Below are 26,147 nucleotides of genomic sequence, written 5' to 3'. Positions count from 1 at the left end.
ATGTCGAAACCCGGTTGGATATTTAACATTTCCACATTTGAAAGTCTGAACTTTGGCTATCAAACAAAAGTCCAATATGGTACAAATTTTTGAATACTGAAACCTTCATGGTTTACATAATGTGTTATAGGGCTTGAAATCTATATTTTTTTTGCAACTTCATAATTCTCGGATCGAGATGATCAACTTGAGAATCTTGTAATGCAAGGACAACTTTTTAAGTTTTTTTTTTTTTTAAGATGTGTTAGTACTTATTCCACAAATGAGCCTTTTATAATTTTTTTCTAATTAATATTTATTTGGAAATTAAGATGAGGAACTTCACAAAATATTCCGTTCAAAAAAAAAAAAAAGTTCCTTCACAAAATATTTTAAAGATATTCCAGAAAATATTTCCCAGAAAACCAATATCTGCAAGTTGAACCATAGAGACACCACATACACAAAGATACCAGTCCTCCCACCCATTTCACGTCACATGAAAAGCAAACAGTTATTTACATATCCACCATCTTCCTTAATTACCAATGCTATACATAATTGGATTTCGCAAAATGGAAAGCAACTCTTTTTTTCGATTCGATGCAGTGTTGCAATGTCAAGGCCTCAAACAACCAAGTCCAAGCCCAAGCCCAATTCTTGAGATCAACAACCAATCAATCCTTCAGAAAAAATCAATTATTTGATGCAACAGCATCAAACGGACAATTAAATCAACACAAAAAGTTACAGAAAAAGCACATACATAACCTGATCTCCTTTTATTAGCTAAACACACTCTTACAATCCATCGGAACGATTGCTACCAGTTCTACATACGGCAGGGGGGCCATCACCAGTTTTGCTCACAACCCCTTTTCCAAAATAACTTGCAATCACAGAAAACCCGTCACTCGAGCTTCTCACTTGCTGGAAAAACCTATCGTGGTCTTTGGCATTTTGTTCTAAGCTCCTCTTCATCTCTGTAAGGCTTTTGTATTGTGGCACGCAGACTGGGCATTCCTTCTCATTGTCACCGAGGCATCGCTGGTGAAAAGAATGCATACACATGAAATGAACGGCTGGAAGGTCTAAGGTAAATGTGCATGCAGTGCATTTGCTCAGTTGAAAGATCCTCGCATTCGTCCTCAGCTCATTTATTTCTTTCCTCATGGCAGACGTCTCTTCCTGCATCATAAAACAAAGCAAAATAAGTTTGTCCGTGCTTTTGGGTACATATTACATACAAGTGAAGGAGATTTCCTTCTTCTCGATCACCTAATAAGTGAGTCTGCAATTCAGTCATCTATAAGTCGATGGCTACCCCTTTAAAAAAGATAATCAGCCTTCTTTGTTCAGGAATTTAAGGAAAAAATAAAGGGGGGGTGAGAGAGAACGACTCAGTTGAGAATCTTTCTGAAATCAAAGATTTGATATGCAACTAATACTTTTCACTGTAATCATAACTACAAAGTTCAAAATAAAGATATCAGTGAGAAAATCACATATGCGGCAGAGGTATTAAGCAGTCTTAGATGATAGGATTTTTTGCTATGTCATTTAATGACTAAGGTGAACTCACCTGGTACTTCTCGATGGACTTGCGATCCTCTTCTATCAGCTTCGATTCTTGCTCGAGCTTCCTCGCAATGTAATCCTTGACAACCGAAAGGGTGAGACATGGATTCCTTGACAGAGCTTGAAGAACAATGATGGGTGGCAAAATGTCATCCCTCTCTATGTACACTAACACCTCCTTTACTTCTTTGGAACAATCTTCTCCAAGCTCACCAAAATACTTGAGCACATCTGCCCAAAGTGATGGGTCCCCACCCTTGCTTGAATCCCCAAGTTTCTTGCAACACGTGATCAATCCTTCATGATCATGGTCTTGCATGTAGCATGATATCACTTCCTTATACAATTTCATCTTCTCATACAGAAACAAGCGGCCCTCTCTGACCCCATTCAACTCACAAAGAATGATGGCGAGATCAACATCATACATGGGTTGGTCCATATGTGACGGCCATGCACTTTTGAGCAAGCCCAATCCTTTCTCAAGTCTCTGAAGCCGATCTCTCTCTTTGTATTTATTGTCACCGCTGATGGAAACTCCTGTCGTAACAGTGTTCAAAGGGACAGACTGTTTAATGTTATTAACATCCGTAATCAAGCCTTCTTGAGTTATCAGTGGAAAGCTCAAGTCACGAGACAAATATAGCTCCAAGAGGGTATTGTGGATTTCTACATGAGCTGGTGATTCCTTCACTCTATTGGTATACTTCTCGAAGAACTCCATTAGAGACTTTGGCTGGTGTATGAAAATGCTCATAAAATCGGTAGGGGAAGGCAGCTTCGATGGGTACAACGCGTTTGAGGCCTCCTCCCCTGATTCACCATCTCCAGTGCAAAGCCTCATTAGTATTTCAACTGTCTCAAATGGCTTATGCTCCACAAGAATCTTACCATACTCTTTCAATGTGGTTTCAGCTTGGTTTGGTTCGAGGCTTGATATATACTCCAAAGCCTCATCATATCTATCGAGGTCTTCAAGTAATATTTTCAAGTACCATTCGTGCCTCCCTGCCTTCTTTGCAACATACATTGCATGCTCATGGTATCCAGCCGCACGGCAAACCCTAACCGCAGTTTCAACATCAAACTTGTGCTCTCTGACCCCATCTTCTTCACCTTTTATAAACTCATCCAATTTTGCCACGTCTTTGAGTTTGGTATAGCAATTAAGAAGGAGGGTAGTGTGATCCTTTGAAGCCAATCCTTTCTCATGCAATTTCTCCAGGTAGCTGGTGAGGTTATATATACGCTGTGCATCAAGAAACTTTTGGATGACATAGGAGGGCTCAAGCTGGCCAATGGTGAGAATATATTGAGACATGGCCTCATCATAATCTTGTTTCCCATACAAATGATCCCCATATTTTCGAAGAACTTCAGCAGTAGCAGCAGCATCTGCTTGGTTACTCTGAACGAGATTGATTGCAACAGCATAAAGATTCTTCTTGAAAAGCATATCTAACTTGCTTTCCATATCCTTCTCACCTATACATAAGGCAGTCTTGTCACTCATTATAAGGATTATGTTACCCCATTCACTAAGCATATGTGAAACATCTCCAACAACAATACTATGGGCAATCAATCGGTTCTTGAGATCATATACATTGAAAGTGTTCTTGTTGCCTCTTTGGTCTGATATCACAGCTAAAAGATACCCGCGAAACCAACCAAGGAATTTCTTCTCTCCTTCAAACGCCCAACATGGACCCCTCCCATCGACTTCATAGAAGTAGACAGCCTCAGGTCTGCCAATTACTAGTTCCTAATCAGATGAGGAAGGCAATATATTATCCTGAGTACGAAAGGATGGATGGAAGGAATGTATACTATATATAGTACAGTGGGCCATGATATCATTTATAGCCCCTTGGGGCCCATCACCATCCAATGAAATGATGAACGATGGTTTAAGAGAGAGAGAAAGCCACCAGAACAGGACATGAACCCAACTCTCTCTCTCTCTCTCTCTCTCTCTCTCTCTCTCTCTCACACACACACACACACACACACACACACACATAGCCTTTGCATATTAAGAAGCAGTTGGGGGACTTAATGTTTGGAAGAAGGGCACAGAACTCTTTACCTGACGATCACTCATTGTAACACTATTAGCTTCACATCCAATCTGATCTAATGTTTGCTTCTTTGGTGGTTGGTCTTGCATGCTGAACAAACTCACTGAGGAAGGGGTAACAGCAAATAGCTGAAGAGCTTGGCCATCGACCCGAAATCCAAGACCAGTAACAGAGTCCGAGGTAGACCCGACCTGTAACTTGAACCTCTGGATACGCTCACGAGCAATGTCACCTTTGATGCAGTAAATGGAGCCATTATCCAATCCTATAGAGATAAGTAATATTGGGGGAGCCTCTTCAAGAACTAGAAAGGATGTAATCTGCGTTAGCATACAGAGATTCAGAACCCATCCAGAGTGACATGCTTTATCCTCAGATCTGCTCGCAAAATTTTATTGGTTACAAAACCAGAAAGAGGATAGGATTCAAATTGACAATACGAAACAAACTCGAACCAATGGTGACTGTATCCTCCCAAAAATAGAAGTCAAGTCATGCAGTAATACAAAAATGTAAACTCTAGAAGTAGAAGTTATATGCTTAAAGATACTCAATGTCTCTCTATTCTACTTTATTTAGAAATGTACTATTTCATAAAAATTTCTCACCCTTTTCACTTTCCATTGAGATTACCTCACCAAGAAATGCTCATAAGTGATAATTGTTACCACACCAGGAACAAGAAAAACAACCGTGCTTCCATGAGAATATAAAGGAATATTAACTTGGAACTGACTGAATGATACCTTTGCTGCAGGAAACTGGTTGGTGAAAATCCGCAATATTTGAACACAAACAGGACTGCTGGTGCTTGAACCCTCTGGTTCCATCTTATCAAGATCAAAGACTTTGAGACATATAGCTGATAGCTGAGGTGATGCAGACTCATCCTCGCCAACAGTTAATAGGACATTGCGTTGCTGATACATAAAACAATATAGATAATTTATTATAAAAATGAGAGACAAGAAATCTCACATGGATGCTATTCAATAATCTTTTTAAGCGAACCTAAATATCACGAAAACGTCATCTACCTCTCAAATGAGAACATTATATTATATATCACGAATCTATATGAAATATTCATTAGAGGGCTTAATCCACATTACTGCAAATCCGACGAATGTACATGATCAATAATCAGCATGCAATTCAGGAATCTTGATGCCGCCTCTAGTCTCGTCAATCAAAACTATATCAACCGCGAAGAACGCACAAACTCACATATTAAATGTTAATTAAATATTTAATAATAACTTAATTAATCAAAACCTTAATTAAATCAATACACTACCAATATTACAAAAACAGATTGACTCAGGTCGTGTGGTCGACCCGAATTGATTTCCGGGTCGACTCTGGGTCCTCCCAACAACCCCCCCCAAAGAAAAAACAAAACAAAAAAAAAGACAAAATTTGGGTCGAGGTCGAACCTAAAGTGCCACCTCTACCTTAAAGTCCAACCCTGTGTGCATTCTTTGGAAATACTAACCTATAGAATCCCCAAGCCTAAGCCCTTGATCTTATTAAAAAAAAAAGCCCTTCATTTAATCCCACGCTCCCTTTTCTCCCCACATAGAAACCAAAGAAAAATACTCATGGAATGATCCAGTCCTCTTCACATGGGATAGAATTAGAGAAGCTCCATCAAGACCTCAAATACAGGAAGCCCACAACCCATCGCACCACCTCAAACACAGGAAGTCGTTCAATCCTTTCCTTTTAGCATTTTCTAGTAACTAACTTCCTCCATCCATTTGTTTTCTTTTTTTTCCTATATCATCTCACTAAAGATGAAAAAGAATCCTCAACTCCCTATACCTAAAAACCTCAATAATTTCCCTGGATCATAATATCCTCGTGCATGACGTATGAAGCAATCCAAGCCAGTACAATCCCAAAATCTTGGTGGTGCCTTACCCTAAACTCTTCTCAAGGCCCTCAACCTCTGCCCTTCAGGGAGTTGATTAGCTCTGGCTTTCAAGAAAACACATGGTCAATGGCTAACCAATAAGCTTTTTAAGCAACCTAACTCTCAATCATTTCTATAAAGTCAATTGTTAAAGGGATTCCACTCATGAAGGACCACATTTTTCCGACAAAGACCATGTCATAGATTCACTTCAGCACAACCTCATTTAGCCCTCTAATGCGATTATCTTAGTGTTTGATCCCCTCTAGGACATCAACTCCAACAATATACAAACCATTACTTTCTACAATACAGTGATAGGGTTAAACCAAGGTAAGGATCTGAAGAACATTTGCAATGGATGTCAATACTTGCCAGTTCCAGACAAATATCAAAATCTACTCTTATGAATTTTTCTACAAACTCTGACAACCTCCCATCCCCAAACACTGCAATCCTCAACCACCCGAACAAGCCATCGGTTGTTCTTTCTTTTCTTTTTTCTTTTTTTTTTTGTTTTTTTGGGTAAGGCCAGTGGTTCAAAGTTCAAACACAAGCATTTGCCAGAGATCATTAATAGAGCATTTACCTAGATCATTTTTAGCTCACATAAGGAGAAAACCTAACAATATTGAAACTCCTTAATAGTTGCATTTTATTTTCTACACAAATAAATAAATAAAAAAAGAAGATGCAATTCACATTGAGACCTCCATATAACCAATAAACAATGAATAAAACATGACCCACACATATTCCGGAAAAAAAAAATCAGAAAACAAAAGAAAGATGGTGTTCATGAATTTTAAGCTTCATCTCATGTTTCACTAAGACAATTTGACATGTCTCACACGATCACAAAACAAAAACAAAAGCATGAGCACGCACACACACACAAAAGAAGCAAAAAATTAATGATAATAATAATATGTAAATCTGTTTCATTAACAAACCCTAAAAGAGAAAGCAATCCTCCTTCGCATCATCAGAGCACATAATCACATAAGTATACTGGTTAACTATCGTTGAAATTGAAATTCATGGAAGAATTAAGTCATTGCTGATTGGGAAACAAGGGGTAAAAGGATGCAAAATAGCTCAAGTTAAACAACGAATTTCACCTCAATCAACAGAAAAATAACAAACTTCCGTTAGAGATTTTCCTAATTTACACTTCAATTAAAAATAGCATAACGAATCTCCGTTAGACTTTACCTTGAGCTGCTGAACAAAGAGTACAGACATGGCGTGAGCCTGAAAACTGTAACCCAATTTGAGGCCGCGATCCAACAAATGAACAGAGCCATTGTCACAACCAACTGCGATCCTTCCCCTTCCACTTGAGCAACACTCGATTTTACCTTCAATCTCTGATGGGATCAAGCACTTTGAGGACTTCTCCTCGAAAAACTCGAATTTTCTCCACTGGTACATCTCTGCAGGCAATGAAAAAGAGGGGGAAAATTCGAGTGAAAGGTGCCCTAGATCGCCCTTGAATTCCAATATATTTTCAGAAGAGAGAGAGAGAGTATCTCTCTTAGAATCCTCGATGGCTCGATGTTGCCATTTTTCAAGCAGTGTGAGACCAAGCTCACTCGTTCTCGCTCTTTCGTTCTCGATGTTTTTGCCGATCGAGGGGTTTATCCATTCCCTATGGGAAAAGACCCGAGTTGCTACTTGGAAATTTTGAAAAGTAAAAAAATGTTATATAAATCCTCAACTTTACTGTCATAATCATTTTAATTCGATAGCGTAGATCGATATGCCTTTGAAAATAATAAAAATATAATATTTTTTATCTTTACAAATAAGGTCATTGCCTTACACGATGATTTCAAATCCCCTAAAGTTCGAGGAGTTTTTTATATATATATATATATTTATATATGAAAGATAAATGATTATATAGGACCCTTCTCTATTCGTATTTAGAGGACCTCAAAGGATCACTATTAAATTTGATACGGATCTATAGAAAAGTCAAGTCACATACTCGTGTGATAATTTTTTTAGAGATCCATGTCGACTGTAATGGTAATCATTTTGGGTCCTACACACATAGGTGAGGGAGGATCCTATATATATATATATATATATATATATATATATATATATATATATATGTGGAGTAGATTCACTACGCTCATTAACTGACTGATACAGTAAACGCCAATGGCCCAGATTGAATCTGAGCCGATTTGACGGTTACAACCTCTTTTCTTGTTTTAATTTTAATTTTAATTTTTTTCTATAGAACCAAATCACCTGAAATTTTAAGTGTATATTATTCTCACCAATACACACCTAATAAAAATACAAAACAAACAATCAGCAAAACAGACCAAAATACCCTCAAAACTTTATAGGGATATCTTGGTCAATTTTTTCATATAAAATATTTTTTTATATTTTTTGAAAATTCACCTATTTTTTTATGTGCATAAGTTCCAAATTTCAAATCAATCTGATCTGTAGAACAAAAAAAAAATTCAAATACTCTAGACATTTGGAATCATTAGATCAGCTCAGATTCAATCTAAGTCGTTGCCGTTTACTACAGCGGTACGCCTTTGGGCTGACAAGATATTTTTCCATATATATATATATATATATATATATCAACCAGAGTATAATTTATTAACAAGAATACGAATGTTTATTGATTAAAAATAGGTTACAAAGCATAGTAAAATTAAATCAAATAATAAAAAACAACAATAGATTTTAATAATGTATCCCGCTTAGCCAACACATCCACCACGTTATTGGCCTCTCTATAGATGTGATTAAGTTAAATAAGTATTCATGAGCATGAGATGCTGGATACTAAGCACAAGTTTTATTATGCAAAATACAAGTGGTATTTATGTAAATTTCCTAATTAAATTTCTATGTTGTAGACACTTGGATCTTAAATTAGATTCTCTCATGTCAGTATGCTATTTTTTTCTGCTTATATAAAAATGCATGTCAATGTTTTTAGGTTGGTGTTTACGGTAATGCGGGTACATTTTTAACTCCAATATCCTAAAAAATTCTAAAGTAATTCCAAATAAAATAATATTAAAAGGGTTTTATCAATGAATATCTGATATGCTCTTGCGGGGTGGAGTGACCCTTAAGCTTATCAGTAATCGTTATAAAGTACAAACTTGAGTGTCAATGTCATTAATGCATATAGGTCATGATCACTTCTACACATTAGATGTCAAATTTGATGTCTTGAGGTGAATCAACGAAGTTTGAAAAAAAAAATTTAAAATTTTGTAGTTATTCAATAACACGCTTACAACCACCCATTCTGAAATTTAAAGGTAAAAATGATTGTCACTTCTATGTACAAAAAGATAAAGGGAAAAGTTTACATAGAGCCTAAGCTCTAAACAATCAAATTAGAGCCTACCTCAAAGCTTTCACTAGAAGATGTTATTTTGATGCCCAAATATCATCAAATTGATCATCTCGACATCAATATGCATGAACATGAGAAGAAAAAACAGATTTCAAGTTTTGAAAGCAGTGCATCTTGTAATGCATTTTTTGACCGTCAATTTTCAATAATTTCAAGTTTTCATATATTTGTTCGATCTACACTATTTTTTAAGCTTGAAATTTTATAACTAAAGGTGAAAATATAATTTAAGGCTATCACAAAACTTTCCAGTATTGAAACCATACTTCTTGATACTATTTGAAGGTAGGCTCTAATTTGATTGTTTAGAGCCTCGGCTCAATACAAACCTCACCCAAAGCAGTAATCATTAATCAAAGTTGAGCAAACCGATGCTAATGCATCGCTTATGCCTAAATCTACTTGTAATGTGTTCAGTTCTTACTAATCTCTTTCGAGGTCACTTGTTCTGCACTTTTGTGTTTAGTGATAGAATCTTTATTTATTATGAATGGACTTAGGGGTAGGTGGAGAAAGACATCACAATATGACGTCTTATATTCTATTTTTGTTAAAGATAGATGAACCATCCTCCTTAAACTACCCTCCTAAAAAAAAGATTGTTTTCTTTATTCAAATACACATGTTCACCCCTTGGTATGCCCTAGTAGATGCAAGGTAAATGTATTTTTCAAAAATCAATTCTGTACCTAGTAGAGCAAATGAAAAGCATTAAAACATAATGTCAGTTTCAAATTTAGAAAGACGTTGGACATTGGCAAATAAAAATTAGATGTGGTTTGTGTAAAGCACATACTCAAGCTTTTAGGGCACGTTTGGTTCGTGTGAAATTATTTTATAGATAATTTTTTTACAAAAAAAAAATTCTCTTATGTGGTCAAGTGTGGAAATATTTTCATACAAAATAGTATTAGCACACATTTTCACACTAATTCATAACTAATTGATGTAAAAATATATCCACACTTAATCATATAAGATAATTTTATCATATAAAAATGTTTTTTGTAAAACAATTTGATACAAACCAGACGTACCATTGAGGAAAAATAAATAAAGTTGCACCTCAATGGAAACTATATTTTTATACATCGAAAACAACGATGATTTGATAAACTATTTCCACATTGGATAATGAAAGTCGAAGCTCTAGAAATGACGAAGTCTCATGGACCTGTAAGCATTTGGAAATTGATGATCGAGATAATATTTTATAAAATACACTATTTTTAAGCCTTGAGATTTTGAATCCATAATTGGCAAGGTGAGAGGCGATCAATTTGTATGTTCATGTGATATTTGAGACATGATTTTTATTATTTTTATTATTATTACTATTTTTATTTGCAGCTGAGCTTTTATCTTGACCATTTCCACAAAAACTCATTTAGTCCTCAGTTCTCACTTTGCACGTTACCGACAATATAACATGGCATTCTAATGTTTATTAGAAAAGCTAGTGAGTACCAAAATGCGCACATATTAAAAAAGTAGAAAGAAAAAAACCAGTACTATACTCTTAATTAGGTATTAACGGTTAAAATACTGGTTGTTGGAAATCTAAATCTCGTTTTCCAATGGTTGAGATTTCACAAAGTCATGTCTAATGGTGAAAAATCAATTTTATATTGTATTTTAAAAATATTAATATGAATTTTTTGGTGAATGTTTATTCCTATATTTCTAAAGGATGAAGTTTATATAAGGCTGCAACCTTACAATATAGAAGTAACAAGTAAGGTGTACCTCAAAATTCCAACTGAGAAGTGTGTCATGAAGTTTGAAAACTTTCAAAATTATCATCTCAACCTTAAGTTGTATATATTATTTTTTTTAAAAAAAGTTTTTTTTGAAATCCTAAAAATTAACTAATTATTTGGATTTTTTTTTAATATTTTTAAGTATTTATAAATCTAATCGATATCCACTGAAATTGTAAAATTTGTAATAATAAAACATTCAAGCCTTGGTAATGTTTATGTCATCAGAATTACATCTTTCGACAAAATTTAGAGATGCCCCTTGCTCATTTGGTATAAGGTGAGCACTTTGTACAAACCTCACTATTCTACCAAAAAAAAAAAAAAAAAAAAGCAGAGGTACTTAAAGGGAATGGTGTTTTCTAAGTAACTACCATGTTTAAAACTCTGTTTCATTTGACCACCTTAACAAATTTTTGAGGTAGTTTAGCCATTTAAATGATATTTGTTTTTCCAAATTATTAAATTGCCTATATATAGCGATCGCAGATCCTTCATAAACCCTGGAGGGGTTTGGCTGCTGTTTCAATAAGGATAAAGACTCCAGTGACCCTCTCCGCGTAAGTATTCACTGATCTTTCTAGGGTTTCCATTCCGTCAGGATTTTGTAATTCCGTGACTACTGATTAGAATTTCTGAAATCATCGTTAAAATCATCACGATTTGCCGAATCGTTTGATGCCAAAATCAATGTAAACAGCGCACAGACGGAAAACCCTATTATGTTTCTCATTTTCCATGTGTTTTGGACTGTAAAGTCTGATGAATATGTGATAGGTTTGATAGAGAGTATTTCATTTGATAAATTGGATCCATGGAGTTTGTTGTGCAAGATAATGCAAGTTCTGACTTTTTTTGTTAGTTTGCTGTTCTTACTTCTGACTTTTCGGCTCTTGAAAGTTGGTTTTACCATGGAGTGGTGATTTTTTTCTTCTTGTATTTCGGTCTATTATTACAATTGTTTCGAGATAAATGTGGGTTTATTTCGCTTCTAGTCATGCAAGTTTGATCTACTGTAACTTTTCACTGAATTTTGGTTATTTATAGGTCAGGAATTGAGGCAATGGAGCCAAGTAATGTATACTTGTAAAGTATTTGGAAGATATATTGCATATATAGGGAACAAAACTGAAGTACCCCGACTAATAGAATCCACAAGTATGTTTAACTGGACTTCCATTTCACAACTTCCTTCTTGCTTTTCAAGGAAAACACTTATCCTCCTTATAAAAAGAAAAAAGTCTGTCCTCTTGAACCTATTGCCTTCTGAATTAAAAGAAAACATCATTTCTTTCAGCTCAAAAGGTTTTGTAGTGGGGTTCCACATGGCTGCAGCTCTTAGATATCAGGCAACAAAACGCTTGTTGGGTTTCTCTTCTCCCATTAGTTCCTGTTGCAGAGGAGCTGTTTTAGATTCCCCGGTTGTTCCAGAGCTGAAGAATGGGGTCAGTAGTAGCTTTATTGGTGGGTTCTGGTGGAGCAAATCGATGGCCACATTTACTCGCACGTAAGTTTGATATAAAAAATTCCCTCATTTGATTTGTGGTAATATACATTTGATTTTTATCAATGTGTATTTTATGATTCTTTTAGTGTCTCTTCATCTCTTGCATGTCCTTAGTATGTCATGGACATGGAACTAGCGTTACTAGCCATATTCTTTCCACTTCAATATTTTTCTAGAATTAAATTGTCAATAGAACAAATAATGTATTTTACTAAATGCATTTTGTGAACATGGTTCTACTTCATTTTCTTTCCACTTCAATGTAGTTTTCAACTCTGCATTTTTGTTTTTTTGGATATGTAGTTTTACTGACTGAGTTGGTTCTAACATGCATTACCCTAGATGCAATTTTCATCCGTTAGGCATTGTTGGTTTTTCAGTAAGGTTAAAACTCATGTTTTTTCTGGTTGTTGGGAAGAGCTGAATGTTATTATTTTTGGTTTTTTCTTGGAGATATTTAATTCTCATGGATGAGAATTAGGGGTACATTAACTTTAAGGCACTTCCTCCTTGTGCATAACCAAATTCTTGCATTTATTTTTGTTTTTAACACTGACTTTCTTTTTGGCCTGATTTAGCATATTTTTTTGATTTGTTTTTCTTTTTAACATTTGACTCTTCTTTTTGACACGATTTAGCAAATGTGGAATGAGTGTGCATTCCCATGCTAAGAACCAACTCTTATTTAAACTTTTTATGAAGGGAGTTTTTGGGAAATGCACCTATTTCTTTTTGAAGTATTGTTAATGAAGTATCTACATGTGGTTGTTGTTACAGGAAACCTCATGTAAATGTTGGCACCATTGGACATGTTGATCATGGGAAAACTACACTCACTGCAGCTATCACGAAGGTTGGATTATAATTTTTGAAAGTTGGTTTCCTGTTTATCAAGAAATAAATCAAATGGTTTTTTGATTGAACTGTATGGATTCATGTGTATATCTGATTGTTAGTTATTATAACTTATGCCTTGATGGAAGTTACAAGAAAAAATCGAATGCCACTAGTTGATACTGACTTCTGTTGACCTTGGTTGGACCGCGATTTGGAAATATGATTTCGTATCTATTTATAAGTGAACCTTGCTTGAAATTTATATGTCCACGTATAATCTGATATTTTTAGTTACCATAACTTATGCCTCAATGTAATTTAGGAGTAAAACTCAAAAACCACCAGGTTAACATTGGCATTGGTTTTTGTTGGAAATGCTTCATTGTGCTGTACCGTTTCATTATTTCAGGTGTTAGCAGAAGAAGGAAAAGCAAAGGCTGTCGCCTTTGATGAGATTGACAAAGCTCCAGAGGAGAAAGCCCGAGGGATTACCATTGCAACTGTTGAGTACTTTTTTCTTGTTGATGGAGTATCTTAAGAATGTCATTCAAAGTCAAGTTAATTGCAGCTTTACTTGCATTGTGAGTTATTTCGAATCTAATTTGATTATGCAGGCTCATGTGGAATATGAAACTGCCAAGCGCCACTATGCACATGTAGATTGCCCTGGACATGCAGACTATGTAAAAGTAAGTTCTCCAGTGCATTTAGGTTTCAAATATTCTATGCCATGTCTTTATCTAAAAGTTGGATGTATGTTCACATAATATTGTTCATTTTTCTTTAGTTGATGAAAACGTAAGTTTGACAGTGCTTTTATGTCGTGGCATTACATTTTTGACAACCCTAAACTTCTTTAAAATAGTTTATCTGTCTGCTATATCATCAGAGCCAAATTTCTCAAGGTCATGTATTAGTAATTAATTTCATTTGTATTGCCTATTGATTAAGAAAATTAAGTCCATAAGCGTTCTTGGTTCGAGCTGGTTTAGTGAATGGCATCTTCGTTTCTTCTCTATAAAGAAGAAAAAGACCACGATTATATATGTTTGAGCTGTTTATATTTGAGACTCACATTTATTGGATGAAAGCTTTTTCCATTATTCTGGACTTTTGGTTATGATCAGCATATGTTAATATTGTATTGGTTGAGCTGCAGAACATGATTACAGGTGCTGCACAAATGGATGGGGGCATCCTCGTGGTATCAGCTCCAGATGGACCAATGCCCCAAACGAAGGAGCATATTCTCCTTGCTCGCCAGGTTGGTTACAAATTTTCATGCCATTCTGCTTAAAACTTGTAGGATAGCAGCTAACACACTCAAATTCAGGTTGGTGTACCATCATTGGTGTGCTTTCTCAACAAGGTTGATGCCGTGGATGATCCAGAGCTTCTGGAACTTGTAGAAATGGAGCTTCGTGGTATGCCTGACTCTCTTGATAGTCTAATTTGAACTTCATGTTTAGAATTATCAAGGGCTTTACATGTTGAATTGTTTCTTCCAGAGCTGCTTAGCTTCTACAAGTTTCCTGGTGATGAAATTCCAATTGTTCGGGGCTCAGCTCTGTCTGCATTACAAGGGACAAATGAAGAGATAGGAAAGCAGGCTATTTTGAAACTGATGGATGCTGTGGATTCTTACATTCCTGAACCAGTTCGGCAGCTAGACAAGCCTTTCCTCATGCCAATCGAAGATGTTTTCTCAATTCAGGTATGTCTTTTGCCAGCATAAGAGTACTCCGTTAAATTTTGCTTGTACTAATGATTAGATTTCATTTCTTAGAGATAATAATGCGATGTAAGTTCTGTTTACATCATAAGTATTATGATGTAGATAGTATCTCCCACATGCTTGAACCTGTAATGGATACCCATTATTGGCTAACAACTTGTGCTAGAGATTCTGGAGGACTAATATCTCTTCTGTAGTATGTCTGTGATTCTCCATGGTATCAACTATGCCATGCTAATAGAGTAGCTTTCTTTGATGAAAGGACAAGAGAAATTGCTTATAATGATTCTGAGATAATCAGATAGAACCCTGACTTTTCTTTGGGGAGTCTGCTATTCTAGTGGATTTGCAGAAGCTTGTAAATGCCAACTTGCAGATTCCCGATTAAGCATCTCTAGGAAATCTCCAAAAGCCCCAAGCTCCAAATGTGGAATGCTAAGATTTTAGCTCCAATGTCCGAAATGTGCTGATTCTACGATCCAAGGATCCCAATGCCAAGACCCTACTCTTTTACTTGACATCATACTCTCAAAAGCTTGTATTCGGGTAACTAGTACTTCCTACCATTTTTTGGCTGCTCAACTAGTGATTTTTTTCCAAGACTGGATTGCACCAGCCGGACTGTTGACCCAGTGTCTTGGCCGGTCTGATCCAAAGTATAAACATGATTTGGTCGAAAACCAATTAGAAGTAATGTTTGACCCATTGGACCGGCAGGTTAGACCAACTAGACAAAATTAATTGGCTGAAGCTGAACGGATTCAAATAGTGGTTGGACCGGTTTTGATTGGACGATAACCGTTAATGGTTCCATGAATAGTCAGGTTCTAATAACACTCTCTTTCTAAATCTAGCTTCCAAAGTGCTGGGATTTGCCATATGGGGATTTCCTCCCCTAGTGTATGTTGCTGACAACACTTCCTAAACTTCAACAACTCGCCCGTCACTTCGTACTTGCTCGACTCTTGAAGCACCATTATTCTCCAATGGCTTTGTAGGAGTTCAAATTCAACACTTACTACATGGGGCAGTTCTTCTTAGTCCTCTTGTGCTTGGATTGGCTATTTCATCTTTTTCTTATTTTTTTTCTAATTAAAATAGGCAAAAGTATTTCATTTGTGAGAATATAAGTATATGTCTAGTAGTACATACACACACACAAACACAAAGTGCATACTAAGTTCTCTGGTTATGTTTTTACAGTTTTACCAGCTAGTCCATCAGTTATCATGAACTCATACGTGCTTCATCACAGTCAAATCAATGAATTATCTTTCATTATAACAATTGTTTTTTCTTTCATTATGGTTCCATTCAAAGTAGAGATGCATAAAATGATTTTTGAAGGATATTCAATTATCACTGTTCTCAACTCTTGCTTAGGCAGTTATTAAAGCTCGAGACTTCTTTAGAATTTGGCGATCTTTTGGTCTCTTCTTTCTGGGTTTTATGGCAAGCAGCTACTGATTGTCAGTATTAAGGTATTGTTTCTTTTTGTTACAACAGGGCCGTGGAACTGTTGTCACAGGCCGTATTGAGCAGGGCACCGTTAAGGTTGGAGAGGATGTTGAGGTCCTAGGTCTTATGCAGGTGAACTTTTAAAATTTTACGCTCAATTGATTTCATTAGCATGCATGGATTTTTGGTGATGCTTATGTTTGCTCGTAATTTGGTATCGATGTTATGTTTGTTCATTTAATTTGTTGTCACAAAATGATGAAGATTTGTACTTTCTGGTACTGATGCAACTCTCTCTCTCTCTCTCTCTCTCTTTCTTCTCTCAGGGTGGCCCTGTCAAGACCACTGTTACTGGTGTTGAGATGTTCAAGAAAATTTTGGATAATGGACAAGTACAAGATGGCCTCTATCCTTTCTTTTTCCCCCATTTGGTTTCTTTATGCTCCATCTTCCACCGTTCTTGACATTGTATTGCCCTTGTATAGGCTGGTGATAACGTGGGTCTTCTTCTTCGTGGTTTAAAGCGTGGAGACGTGCAAAGGGGACAGGTGAGGCTAGTGCCACCTATACTTTTTGTCGATGAAGAATAGTTTTTACTGAACTATTGGCTTGGGTGTTACATATGTTTGCAGGTTATCTGTAAACCTGGTACAGTGAAGACATATAAGAAGTTTGAAGCAGAGATATATGTTCTCACCAAGGATGAAGGTGGTCGGCACACTGCATTTTTCTCAAACTACCGACCTCAGTTCTACTTGAGGACAGCAGATGTTACTGGGAAGGTGGATTTGCCTGAAAATGTGAAGATGGTTATGCCTGGTGATAATGTAACTGCTATCTTTGAGCTCATATCACCTGTCCCACTTGAGCCAGGTATTATTTGTATCTTTAAATGAGTTACATAATTTAAACGAGTTACTTTTATCAGTTTTATGTAGTGTCATCTTTTTTTCTTTGATAGTTCAAACTGTTGACATTTTGCGTGGTTGCCTCTTACAATATCACTACTCTGTAAACATAATCATTATTGATTATGCAGGCCAAAGATTTGCTCTAAGGGAAGGAGGGAGAACAGTTGGTGCAGGCGTGGTTTCCAAAGTGATTAGCTGATTAAGAAATGTAAAAAGAGTACCAAGGAGTCTAGTCTAGTGGAGTTTGATTTACTCGGTAATTCCTCATTTGAATCATTTTTACTGGTAGCCTCAACGGGCTTGTGGTTAATTTATTTATTTTGATGATTCTCAAACCCATAAGTAGATTTTAGTTTACAAGCATGGAAGTTTTCTTTTCTGGGAATGCAATTTTGTAGTTGACGAAGAGTATTGTGACATTTATTGCTCCTTCAAAATATACTATTGTTGGACATGTTGCGACCTTGGTTTCCAAATTTAAATAAATAACCTTTGATACCGCCCTTCCATGAAGGAAGGCATGATGATAATATGATATGTTATATGATTTCATTAATACTTTATAGTTTTTAGTTTTACTTTTAGCGAATTTGGTTTTGTTTGTGAGTCCAATTCTGATGCTTTATCCTAGATGATATGTTGTCCTTATTTTGTATTTAAAAAATACGTAAAATGCAAAAGTTTTCACCAAATCAAACTAGCAATAAGTAAGGGTATGTCTGATAGCCATGTGATATCCAGATATTTTAGAATATTATAGAATCTAATATAATCTCAATAAAAAAGTTTCTCATCCCCATTTGATAAGATCAAATCCTATCCTCTAAAATCTGAATAACCACCTAACATTAAACGTCAAAGTCTTACTTGAATTTTCGATGATTTCGAAAACTGTATCAAGTGGACTTCTACTTCTGTGTCAATTGAAGCTAACGGGCTTTGGTTTGGTCTCTGTGCCACCCTCCGACCTCTCTCTCTAGGCTACATCCCTCCTCTCTCTCTCTTCCTCCCTCTCTCTTGAAAATTTACCCCTCCCTTAAAATCAGTCTTCTACAGGTTCCAGGGCTAATCCCATTCGCTAAATTCATTTGTAGGATATCAAAGCTCCAAAGCTTTAAGAAAGGAGGGGAAGGATGCATTCCATTTAGCTTTGTAGAATCTTCTTCTCGCTCTCAATCCATCTACATGGGGGATCTGAGCTTAAAAACTTGTTAATTACCTTCTCTCTATAAGTCCATTTAGAGGGGGCATTGAAGATCTAAAGCTCTGCAAACCGTATTCTCTTTCTAAATCCATTTTAGGGGCACCGAATCTCTAAAGCTCTACAAATATTTTTCTGCCTCTCTAAATCCAATGGGCATTGAAGCTCCAAAGCTCTGTAAGAGCTTTGTACAATCATTTTCTTCAAGTTATCCATTGCCCATTCTTTTTTTCTTTTGAAACTGTCAACCTTGTATTAAGTGTAAGAGTATACAGTGTACAAAAACTGCCCAACCCAGGGGCACAAAAAGCCACAGAGAACGTGGCAAAATCAAAACTATGCAAGCAAAATTACATAGGAACAGTAGCTAATCACAAAGTTTTGGTCTCTATACAATCCAAAAAAGGTTAGGGCAAAGTCACAAAAGCTCATTGCTTAGCCAGTGCGTCGACTACTTGATTGGTCTCCCTCCAAGTACGAATCCAAAAGACCCTCATATGCCTGCAAATTTCAAAAATCTCATCAAAGATAGTCATGAGCCTCCAGGGTGGTGTAGCCTCTCGTGAGGCCCACGAAATGACATTTCTTGAGTCCCCTTCGATAATCAGAACTGAGCTCCAAGAAGGGTTGAAATGTTTGAGGCCTTCCAAGAGGGCATGAGCTCTCGCCAAGGTGGAAACCGTGAAACCAATAGGGGAGGCGAAAGAGGAGAGAAATTCCTTTATTATTCCTGAAATGGCCCCGATACCTGCCAAGCCTGGGTAGCGCAACAACCACCCATCGAAGTTGAGTTTGGTGTGCCCAGGTTCCAGGGGTCTCCAATCCAAAGGAAGGATCGGGTGACACGCTTGGGTCTATGATGGAGGATGGTGGTCCAGTTGAGAAGAAAATCCGAGGTGGAATGGAGCTCGACACGGTTGTGGTTGGTGGCCCATAAAATCACCATGGATAAGATGGGACTCCTTGACTGAAAGACCGTGAGAATGTTGTCCCTTAAAAAATCTGTTGTTGTGTTCTTTCCATAAGGACCAGCGGGTGGCCGCTACTGCTGCGTTCCAAAGCATAGTGCTGGATTTGGGCCATGGAAGGAAGCTTATTAGCTAAAACAGCCGCAGGACAAATTCTGGTGTCACTCATATCCAACCGAAAAGTTGAAGCAGGTCTTTCCAGATTCGGCTCGCAATGTTGCAGTGGATGAACAAGTGGGCATTTGTTTCCTCCCCCGATTGGCACATAATACATCTGTTAGGAGTTTGAAGGCCTCTTCTTTGGAGTTAGTCCACGATGAGGACTCTGTCCCATAGGCGATCCAAGTGAAGACCTGTATCCTTGGAGGAATGAAAGGGGTCCAGGCCCTGGTGATGATGGACTGCTATGAGGGTTGAACAGCGGGGGGAAGGTGAATTGGAGATAGGAGGAGGAGACGGAGAAAGTCTCCGATGTAGCCGGACTCCAAATGATTTGGTCCTCCCCATTAGGTGAAAAGGAAAAGGAGTGGAGAATAGAAGAGAGTTCTAGAAAGGCAGGGAGTACTTCATTTCAAAGCGGTCTGCGGAAATCAGGATTCCAGGGTTAAGAGTTTCCAACTGTGCCAAAGAGCTCAGCTATCGAGGTGTTGGGATTCCTTGCTAGACGAAAGAAATTGGGAAAGCGCAGGGAGAGGGGACGTCGTCCTAGCCAAAGGTCAGTCCAGAACTTCATTATCGTCCCCGCCCTAGGGTGAAAGCGGATAAAGGATTTGAATGGGTGGAAGAGCAAAGCATGGATTGGAAGCTGTCCTAATCATTCCCCATTCGTTCTAATGCATTGGAAACTAGATAATAAACTTCAGTAGACTCTTTCATATCAATGTCTTGCTAACCTTTTGTAGTTGTTGGGATCAATCTCCTTCTTTTGTACTTTGTGGGGCGTGCTTGCCAAGATATCATTTAGAAGAGTTTCCCTTTTAATTAAATTTACATTTAGCTTATGGGCCCATAATTCTTCAAAAAAATCAGGGTCTCTTTGCAAATGTACACATGCAGAATCCATTTATGGTACATCTCCATCATAGATCCATTGACGTGTTTCCTCTCTTTAAGATCCAGTAGCAACATTTCTTGATATTTGATGATTACCAATAGCCCATCTCCGTTTATATACTTGTATAGAATTTGTTTTTCTTCTTTGATAGGTTTTTATAGGTATATTTATTGACCTTAAAATTGTACCACCAAATCTATGGATGCAATATATGTATTGGATATACAACATGTTCCTGAAGTTTTCTATAGAAAATTTTGGGTACTCATCCTCAATGACATGACCATGGCTTGAAATTATTTTGGTTTTATATAAATTCTAATTTTGCAGGAATTGTCCAAATACTAAATCTAGAAGAGTTTTGAAATAGGGGTTGACAATTAAATATGCAAAAGAATGAACATATTAGAATAGTATATAATCCAGAAGTACAGAAAGCTCCCAAAGCTGTTATCTAACTTTTTAAAATTCTCACTATTCAAACCCTGTTTTATCAAACAGACCATGAATGATACTTTTAGGTTTCCATAATCATCCATTTCTTTCCCTTTGCAATATCCATTCAGAAAAAAAGTTTTTCAACCCATATCCGGAGCAAAATTTTTACTCTCTGGCCTTAAAAACAAAGCCTCCATTATCCTCCTATGGATCTTCTACTCATGCTAATCTCTCTACTATGGTTTTAGTAAATGCTCCTGTATGCTTGATATGGCATGAGGACACCGTTCTTGGAGCTCTAAATTACCATTAGAACTCTAGGTTCCTTGCCTTAATTTGCCCCCATTTGTGCTCATACATCAAGGCTTAGTTTTTAACTGTAGCAAATATGTTAATTCTACTTGGCTTGGTCAGTTAATGTTGAGTTTGAGTTCCTGTTCAGGTTACAAATTATTCAATTGGAGTGGGAACTTGCTAGCTTTAACATACACATAGAATCAGAAAAAGAGCCAAGGCTTAGTTGGTTAGTGCTTGACGATTTTCAACGCTACGTCCTAGGCTCAATTCCTACAAAGGTAGGGGCCCTCTCGCCACTGACTTACCCAAAAAAAAAAACACACGCATATAATCCTACTCCTATTAGGTTATAAACTTGCTAAAAAGTGTCTACCTGCTCAAGTTTAGCAACAGATTGCTATCTTAAACAATGATTAAAAAATATGTTAGTATTGCATCATGGTTACAAGAAAATATGTACCTTCTTTTATGCCTGGGGAATGCCCAATATAACTCAAAAAATAAGGAGTCCCTAATCAAATTTGGCATCTGACATGAAAACTCTTGAAAATAACATCTATCCAATTTGTTTCACCTTTTTTGTCATATGGTAATAATAAAGAATGGATAACCATATAGGATGTTCAGAACCAATAAAATAAATTCAAATTTTAACATAGTAATCGTTTTTTGAGACAGCATCCACCGACTCTTCAAACTTCTTATTCGAGGTTTTTCTTTGGGGTGTAATTCACATTGTAGAGATCCTACTAACAACCCAATAACTCCAATGCTTTTGTCACAAGCATTTGCATAGGGATACGGTGCCTACTGATCCCAACACTCCCTGAGAATACATTGAAACACTCGAGCTCTGATGTGGTATCTGCAACTCTCTCCAACTCCTCCTTTAACCCCAATTCCTGGAAAATGTTATTGTTTTCTTCTTCAAGTCGCATCATCCAAATTGCCAATTCTATTGCAAACCTCCTCATCCGTGGAACTTCAATTGAGGGTTTTGGGTATTTTCTTAGGATCTGAACCAGGGATCCAGCTAGTGTTGATTTTCTAACACCGGATTGCCAAAAGGCCAACTCAACCTGTGACTTATCCATGAATCTGAATATCTCAATGGCTAGCCCTATTGCAACTTCTTGCGATTTGGTTTCCTCTGACATTATCATCTTGAGTACCTGCTTGTAAAAGAGATACAAGTAAGGTTAGAAATTAAAAAAAAGGTGCTTCTATTATCTTTTTTTTGTTTGCAATAGAATTTCATTCCATTATTGACAAAATATTAACTCTCTGAGTTATCAGTCTTGAAGCCTCTGTTTGTATCTTGCTTTTCAAGTCTCTAAGGCTCAGTTACCAAAGTATTTTCATAAGAAAAGCCGACCGTGTTAGTATCCTTTTACTTCTTCACTATGAGAAATTTGGAACTTTGATGGCTATCTGAGGATTACTGAGTTTCTTTTTGAGAATTGGATATTTAGAACAAAAATCATAAAATAATTGTGAGAAGTTCGATAAACCTGCCGATGTTATGAGAGGGAAATTTGGAGCAAAATAGGTGTTAGTGATTTAAAAATGGATCCTATGTTAAATAAATTTGCAAATTGGGTTTGCAATAGTTTGCGTATTTATGATTCTCTTAAAATTTATCAGCTCCTATTTAGGAATTTTTACTTGAATCCTGGTTCTATGAGTTGATTGTTAGTCAAAAAGGGCAACATAATAACTTACCGTCGGTTGAGCATCTACCACTTCATTTAGCCCTTGAAAACAATTAGATCCACCATAGGCACATAAATTCCTCAAAACCCTAGCCGAATTCACTGACAGAACAGGGTTTCTCAGCCCCTCTATCAGCTCCTTCACTACCCCTAATCTCACCATTCTCTTGCAATTCTCCTCGCTTTCCAAACCCAACATCTCCAAAGCCTCCCCTGCTGCCATTATCCCCTGCTTAAAATACACTGAAGCAAGCAACCTCAAGATCCCACCTGTTCCTCCAATCTTCTCCTTGGCCTCTCCATCCATGGCCAAACTGGTTAAAATCTCCACCCCAAGTCTCTGCAATTCACTGTAACTCTCCCCATACTGTAAGATCTCTCTAATATTGCTTAATGTGAACACATTTTGTGAAATCTCATGCCTTAAATTTTTTCCAGTGATACCAGTTGAGCTAACCAACATCGTTAAAATTTGCAACGATCGCTTCACCACTCTAATCTGAGACTCTGTGGTCCTATTTCCTCTCATTAAAACATCTTTAGCCCATGTAAACTCCACAATTTTGGGTAGGAGTCCTCTTGTGGTTCCTATCTTCCCACAATTGTCATGATCTTTAGCAAGTTCCTTAAGTATCTGAAGACCCAGCAGATTAAACTCTGAATAGTCATATGTGTCGATGCTTTCTGGTGATTCTTTGCTAGGATTTTCAAGCAAAGAAGAGATTGATTCGATGGAACCCGGAATCCCGGCGACTTTAAGTGCATTCTGCTTTTTTCCGGCGAGTTTCGATATTATCTCTGCAGCCGACTTTCGTATCTCCTCTTCTCTGGGATTCTTCCAATTAAGCAGCTCAATTAGCCGATCCATTGCCATTGATGATGTTCCAAGCTTCTTTAGAGTCTCATCTGAGAAAAGGTTCCCAGTTGAGAATCGCCCGAGAATTCGAATTCCTGCAAGCTGTTCATCACTGGAATCTGACAACATGAGCTCAGTGGCAAAGGTGACGAGGTCCATTTTCAGGCCATCAAAGATTGACCCATTTACACACTTAGAGTAAGCATCATAGAAGAAGCGCTTGATTGAAACCATACTCATTTGGTCAAACCCACAATCAAAATTCACCTGTTCAAAGAAATAACAAATTTTTTAACCAAGAAAGAAGAGAGAGAGGCAAGGGTAAGTATAGTCCAAGGGGCCATGTAGTAAAACCATTGTTAATTGGAGTTTTCAAAGCAATCAAATAAAATAATGAATGGTGATGGACCGACCATTGGGGTCATGTCCTGTTTTGAGGTGGTCATTGGACAGTTATAATGCAAATGGACTACATGAGTACCACATGGTCCCTTAGATTATGATATGCTTCGAACTCCCAAGAAACAAATAAGGGGTTTCTCCTCTCACCCAAGATAAAAGAAGAAAAGAATAGAAACTTACCTGTTCAAGGAGTCTGCCATGACTGATCTTCCACTCCCAATAGGCCTTCTCCAACAAAAATAATAGAGCTTCAGCCAAAGCCAACCCGTAAAAGATGTTCAAAGCTGATCCCCTGTTTGTTTTATCAGAGTCTCCTTTAGAAACTTCGCCATACTTTTGCGTTGAGAGCCTCATCAAAGAGAGACACACACAAGCACAGGCTGACAATAGCTGAAGCCAATACAAGGACCTACTTATATTCTTAGACAGAAAAACCCAGCCAGCGTAAGGCAACAATGGCACATCTGATGTTTTCCAAGTCCTTGCTGGAAGGTGATGGCTTAGAACTTCTGCTTCTGGCAACTGGGTCTTTGCTGGCCATTGGATTTTGCGGCCATGGTCATTGAGCCTAGTGGCTGAGAGGGGGTGCACCATGGCTCGAATCAATCGGCCAGAGCCCTCTTTCAATGCTCGGAAGCTGACCCGTGAGGCCTCGGCTAGGGAGCGAGTGGCTTGGTGTTGCCACTCTAGCTCATGGCTTCGGCTGAAGATTCGGGTGCTCTCGATTAGGAGAATGGTGGTTATGAACCAAAAGTCGGTTTGAGAGAGAGTGATGGCAAAGCCACCAAGGAGCACCACTGTGGCCCAAATAAAGCCAAGGGTGCCTAGGCCGCTTGCCATTTTCTCCAGAATGGCGAGGCGGAGGGCAAAGAGGGTAATTTTCTTTTCAGGGGCATGGTCATGGTGGTTGGACTGAGAGCTCGAGGGGACATTGATTTGGGGGTCGGGCAGTGGTTCTCGTTGGCATCCTTTGTTGTCTTTCTTGTTGTTTGGGTGGTGCGCCTGTTCTTTGTCTATGTGCAGGCTGATGCTCTCGGCTTTTTGCTGAGGTGTGCCTTTGTCCATCTCTCTCCTACTCAAACTATCAGGACTTAACTCTCAGGTGTGTTTTCTCTCTTACTTAGGTGTTTCCCCCCCTATAATGGTTATAAATGCTTACTATGGTGTTTTGCTCTGTGCTTTCTCGAACTTCCCTTCGAGGGCAAGCTTTGAGACTGCTTGCTTGGTATTTCACCTGGATTGGGTAGCCGATTTCTAGGAAGCACAACACAGGATGAATCTGTAGAACTTCAGTGGATTATTCTTGGACAACGGATACTTCTTTTTTTGACGTAGTGTTTGTTGCTGTTGCAGTCTCTCATCTTGCACGCTCTGGGACTCCTCTCTCTAGATATTCAGTTACTCTTTCATTTCAGTTAAACCTGCTTGCACAAATTCCAGATCGCTCAAAAAACGACTCCGCTTGATCTCCGTAATGGTCTCTCTCTCTCTCAATTGATGTGAGAGAATCCATAAATCTCTTTCAATGCAGTCAGTATCCTGTCTTTGTACTATATTTCCAGTGTTTCATGATTCTCAGAGTTGGATTATTCCAAGGAGACAGCTATTTAAATGAGTTGGGATAGCAAAGCAAAGATGGGGAGTTAATAGAGTCTTGGGGTGCACGTTACAGGAATGGATGAGTCACGTTATGGTTTCTTGAATCCTTTTGCTTCCAAGTTGTAAAAAGAGTTGCCACTGTTTCGTAACTACATTCTTTTAGCTCGCTCTCTCTCTCTCTCTCTCATCATGCTTGCAAACGTGATATATGTGTCGTGTTTGGATTTTTAATCTACGTTGGTGTGATGTTTTCGTTCCATAAATTCTCTCTACAATTGGATTTGGAGATGTACGCGTTTTTCTACCGGAAAAGTACCATTTGCTTTTTAGACCCGGCAAAAAGCCGATTCCATTTTTCCAAGCTAAAAGTGCATGACAGTATTCTTGGCATTTGATGCTAAAGCCAAAAATAACAGAATCCGTTTCATAGGCCTTCTTCTGTTTTTT

General features: G+C 37.6%; 3 protein-coding genes across 6 annotated transcripts; 1 reads left to right on the top strand and 2 right to left on the bottom strand.

The window, feature by feature from the left end:
* Positions 1-545: 545 nt before the first annotated feature.
* On the bottom strand, positions 546-7,398 carry VPS11 (vacuolar protein sorting 11). Its single transcript, XM_006850746.4, has 5 exons — positions 6,769-7,398; positions 4,385-4,558; positions 3,647-3,958; positions 1,562-3,322; positions 546-1,167 (listed from the first exon to the last, which is right to left on the bottom strand). The coding sequence occupies exons 1-5, from the start codon at positions 6,985-6,987 to the stop codon at positions 781-783; spliced, it is 2,853 nt and encodes a 950-aa protein (XP_006850809.1). The 5' UTR covers positions 6,988-7,398; the 3' UTR covers positions 546-780.
* A 3,832-nt stretch (positions 7,399-11,230) lies between these two features.
* Positions 11,231-25,963, top strand: LOC18440609 (GTP binding Elongation factor Tu family protein). 4 transcript variants are annotated; one of them, XR_016043368.1, is made up of 15 exons: positions 11,231-11,285; positions 11,778-11,883; positions 12,023-12,232; positions 13,010-13,085; positions 13,479-13,571; positions 13,684-13,758; positions 14,229-14,333; positions 14,403-14,493; positions 14,578-14,783; positions 16,311-16,394; positions 16,589-16,654; positions 16,748-16,810; positions 16,895-17,135; positions 17,302-17,429; positions 25,455-25,963. XR_016043368.1 is itself a non-coding variant. In XM_011627397.3 (14 exons), exons 3-14 carry the CDS (start codon positions 12,051-12,053, stop codon positions 17,370-17,372), a joined length of 1,353 nt encoding a protein of 450 aa, XP_011625699.1. In that variant the 5' UTR covers positions 11,231-11,285; positions 11,778-11,883; positions 12,023-12,050; the 3' UTR covers positions 17,373-17,703. The 4 variants fall into 4 exon arrangements, 2 of the variants coding, with proteins under 2 accessions (XP_011625699.1, XP_011625698.1); XR_966890.3 differs by having other exon boundaries at positions 11,773-11,883; XM_011627397.3 differs by lacking the exon at positions 25,455-25,963 and having other exon boundaries at positions 17,302-17,703.
* Positions 21,596-25,902, bottom strand: LOC18440610 (uncharacterized). The gene is made up of 3 exons (XM_006850748.3): positions 24,282-25,902; positions 22,854-23,966; positions 21,596-22,303 (listed from the first exon to the last, which is right to left on the bottom strand). Exons 1-3 carry the CDS (start codon positions 25,164-25,166, stop codon positions 21,881-21,883), a joined length of 2,421 nt encoding a protein of 806 aa, XP_006850811.1. The 5' UTR covers positions 25,167-25,902; the 3' UTR covers positions 21,596-21,880.
* Positions 25,964-26,147: the final 184 nt, after the last annotated feature.

This window comes from Amborella trichopoda, chromosome 1 (assembly GCF_054954075.1).
Source record: "Amborella trichopoda isolate Santa Cruz 75 chromosome 1, AtrichopodaSantaCruz75HAP2 v2.0, whole genome shotgun sequence".
NCBI lineage: Eukaryota > Viridiplantae > Streptophyta > Magnoliopsida > Amborellales > Amborellaceae > Amborella > Amborella trichopoda.
Note: the sequence above shows the minus strand (reverse complement) of the source record. Positions and strands in the feature narration are given on the sequence as shown.

Excerpts from the sequence above, each read along its gene's own strand:
- VPS11 (XM_006850746.4), bottom strand. The coding sequence starts at position 6,987 with ATGTACCAGTGGAGAAAATTCGAGTTTTTCGAGGAGAAGTCCTCAAAG. Across the intron at positions 4,559-6,768 it reads TCTTTGTTCAGCAGCTCAAG|CAACGCAATGTCCTATTAAC; the intron begins GTAAAGTCTAAC and ends TTTATGTATCAG. Across the intron at positions 1,168-1,561 it reads AGTCCATCGAGAAGTACCAG|GAAGAGACGTCTGCCATGAG; the intron begins GTGAGTTCACCT and ends TTTATGATGCAG.
- LOC18440609 (XM_011627397.3), top strand. The coding sequence starts at position 12,051 with ATGGCTGCAGCTCTTAGATATCAGGCAACAAAACGCTTGTTGGGTTTC. Across the intron at positions 12,233-13,009 it reads ATGGCCACATTTACTCGCAC|GAAACCTCATGTAAATGTTG; the intron begins GTAAGTTTGATA and ends TTGTTGTTACAG. Across the intron at positions 14,334-14,402 it reads ATATTCTCCTTGCTCGCCAG|GTTGGTGTACCATCATTGGT; the intron begins GTTGGTTACAAA and ends ACTCAAATTCAG.
- LOC18440610 (XM_006850748.3), bottom strand. The coding sequence starts at position 25,166 with ATGGACAAAGGCACACCTCAGCAAAAAGCCGAGAGCATCAGCCTGCAC. Across the intron at positions 23,967-24,281 it reads ATGGCAGACTCCTTGAACAG|GTGAATTTTGATTGTGGGTT; the intron begins GTAAGTTTCTAT and ends TTCTTTGAACAG. Across the intron at positions 22,304-22,853 it reads TGGTAGATGCTCAACCGACG|GTACTCAAGATGATAATGTC; the intron begins GTAAGTTATTAT and ends TTTTACAAGCAG.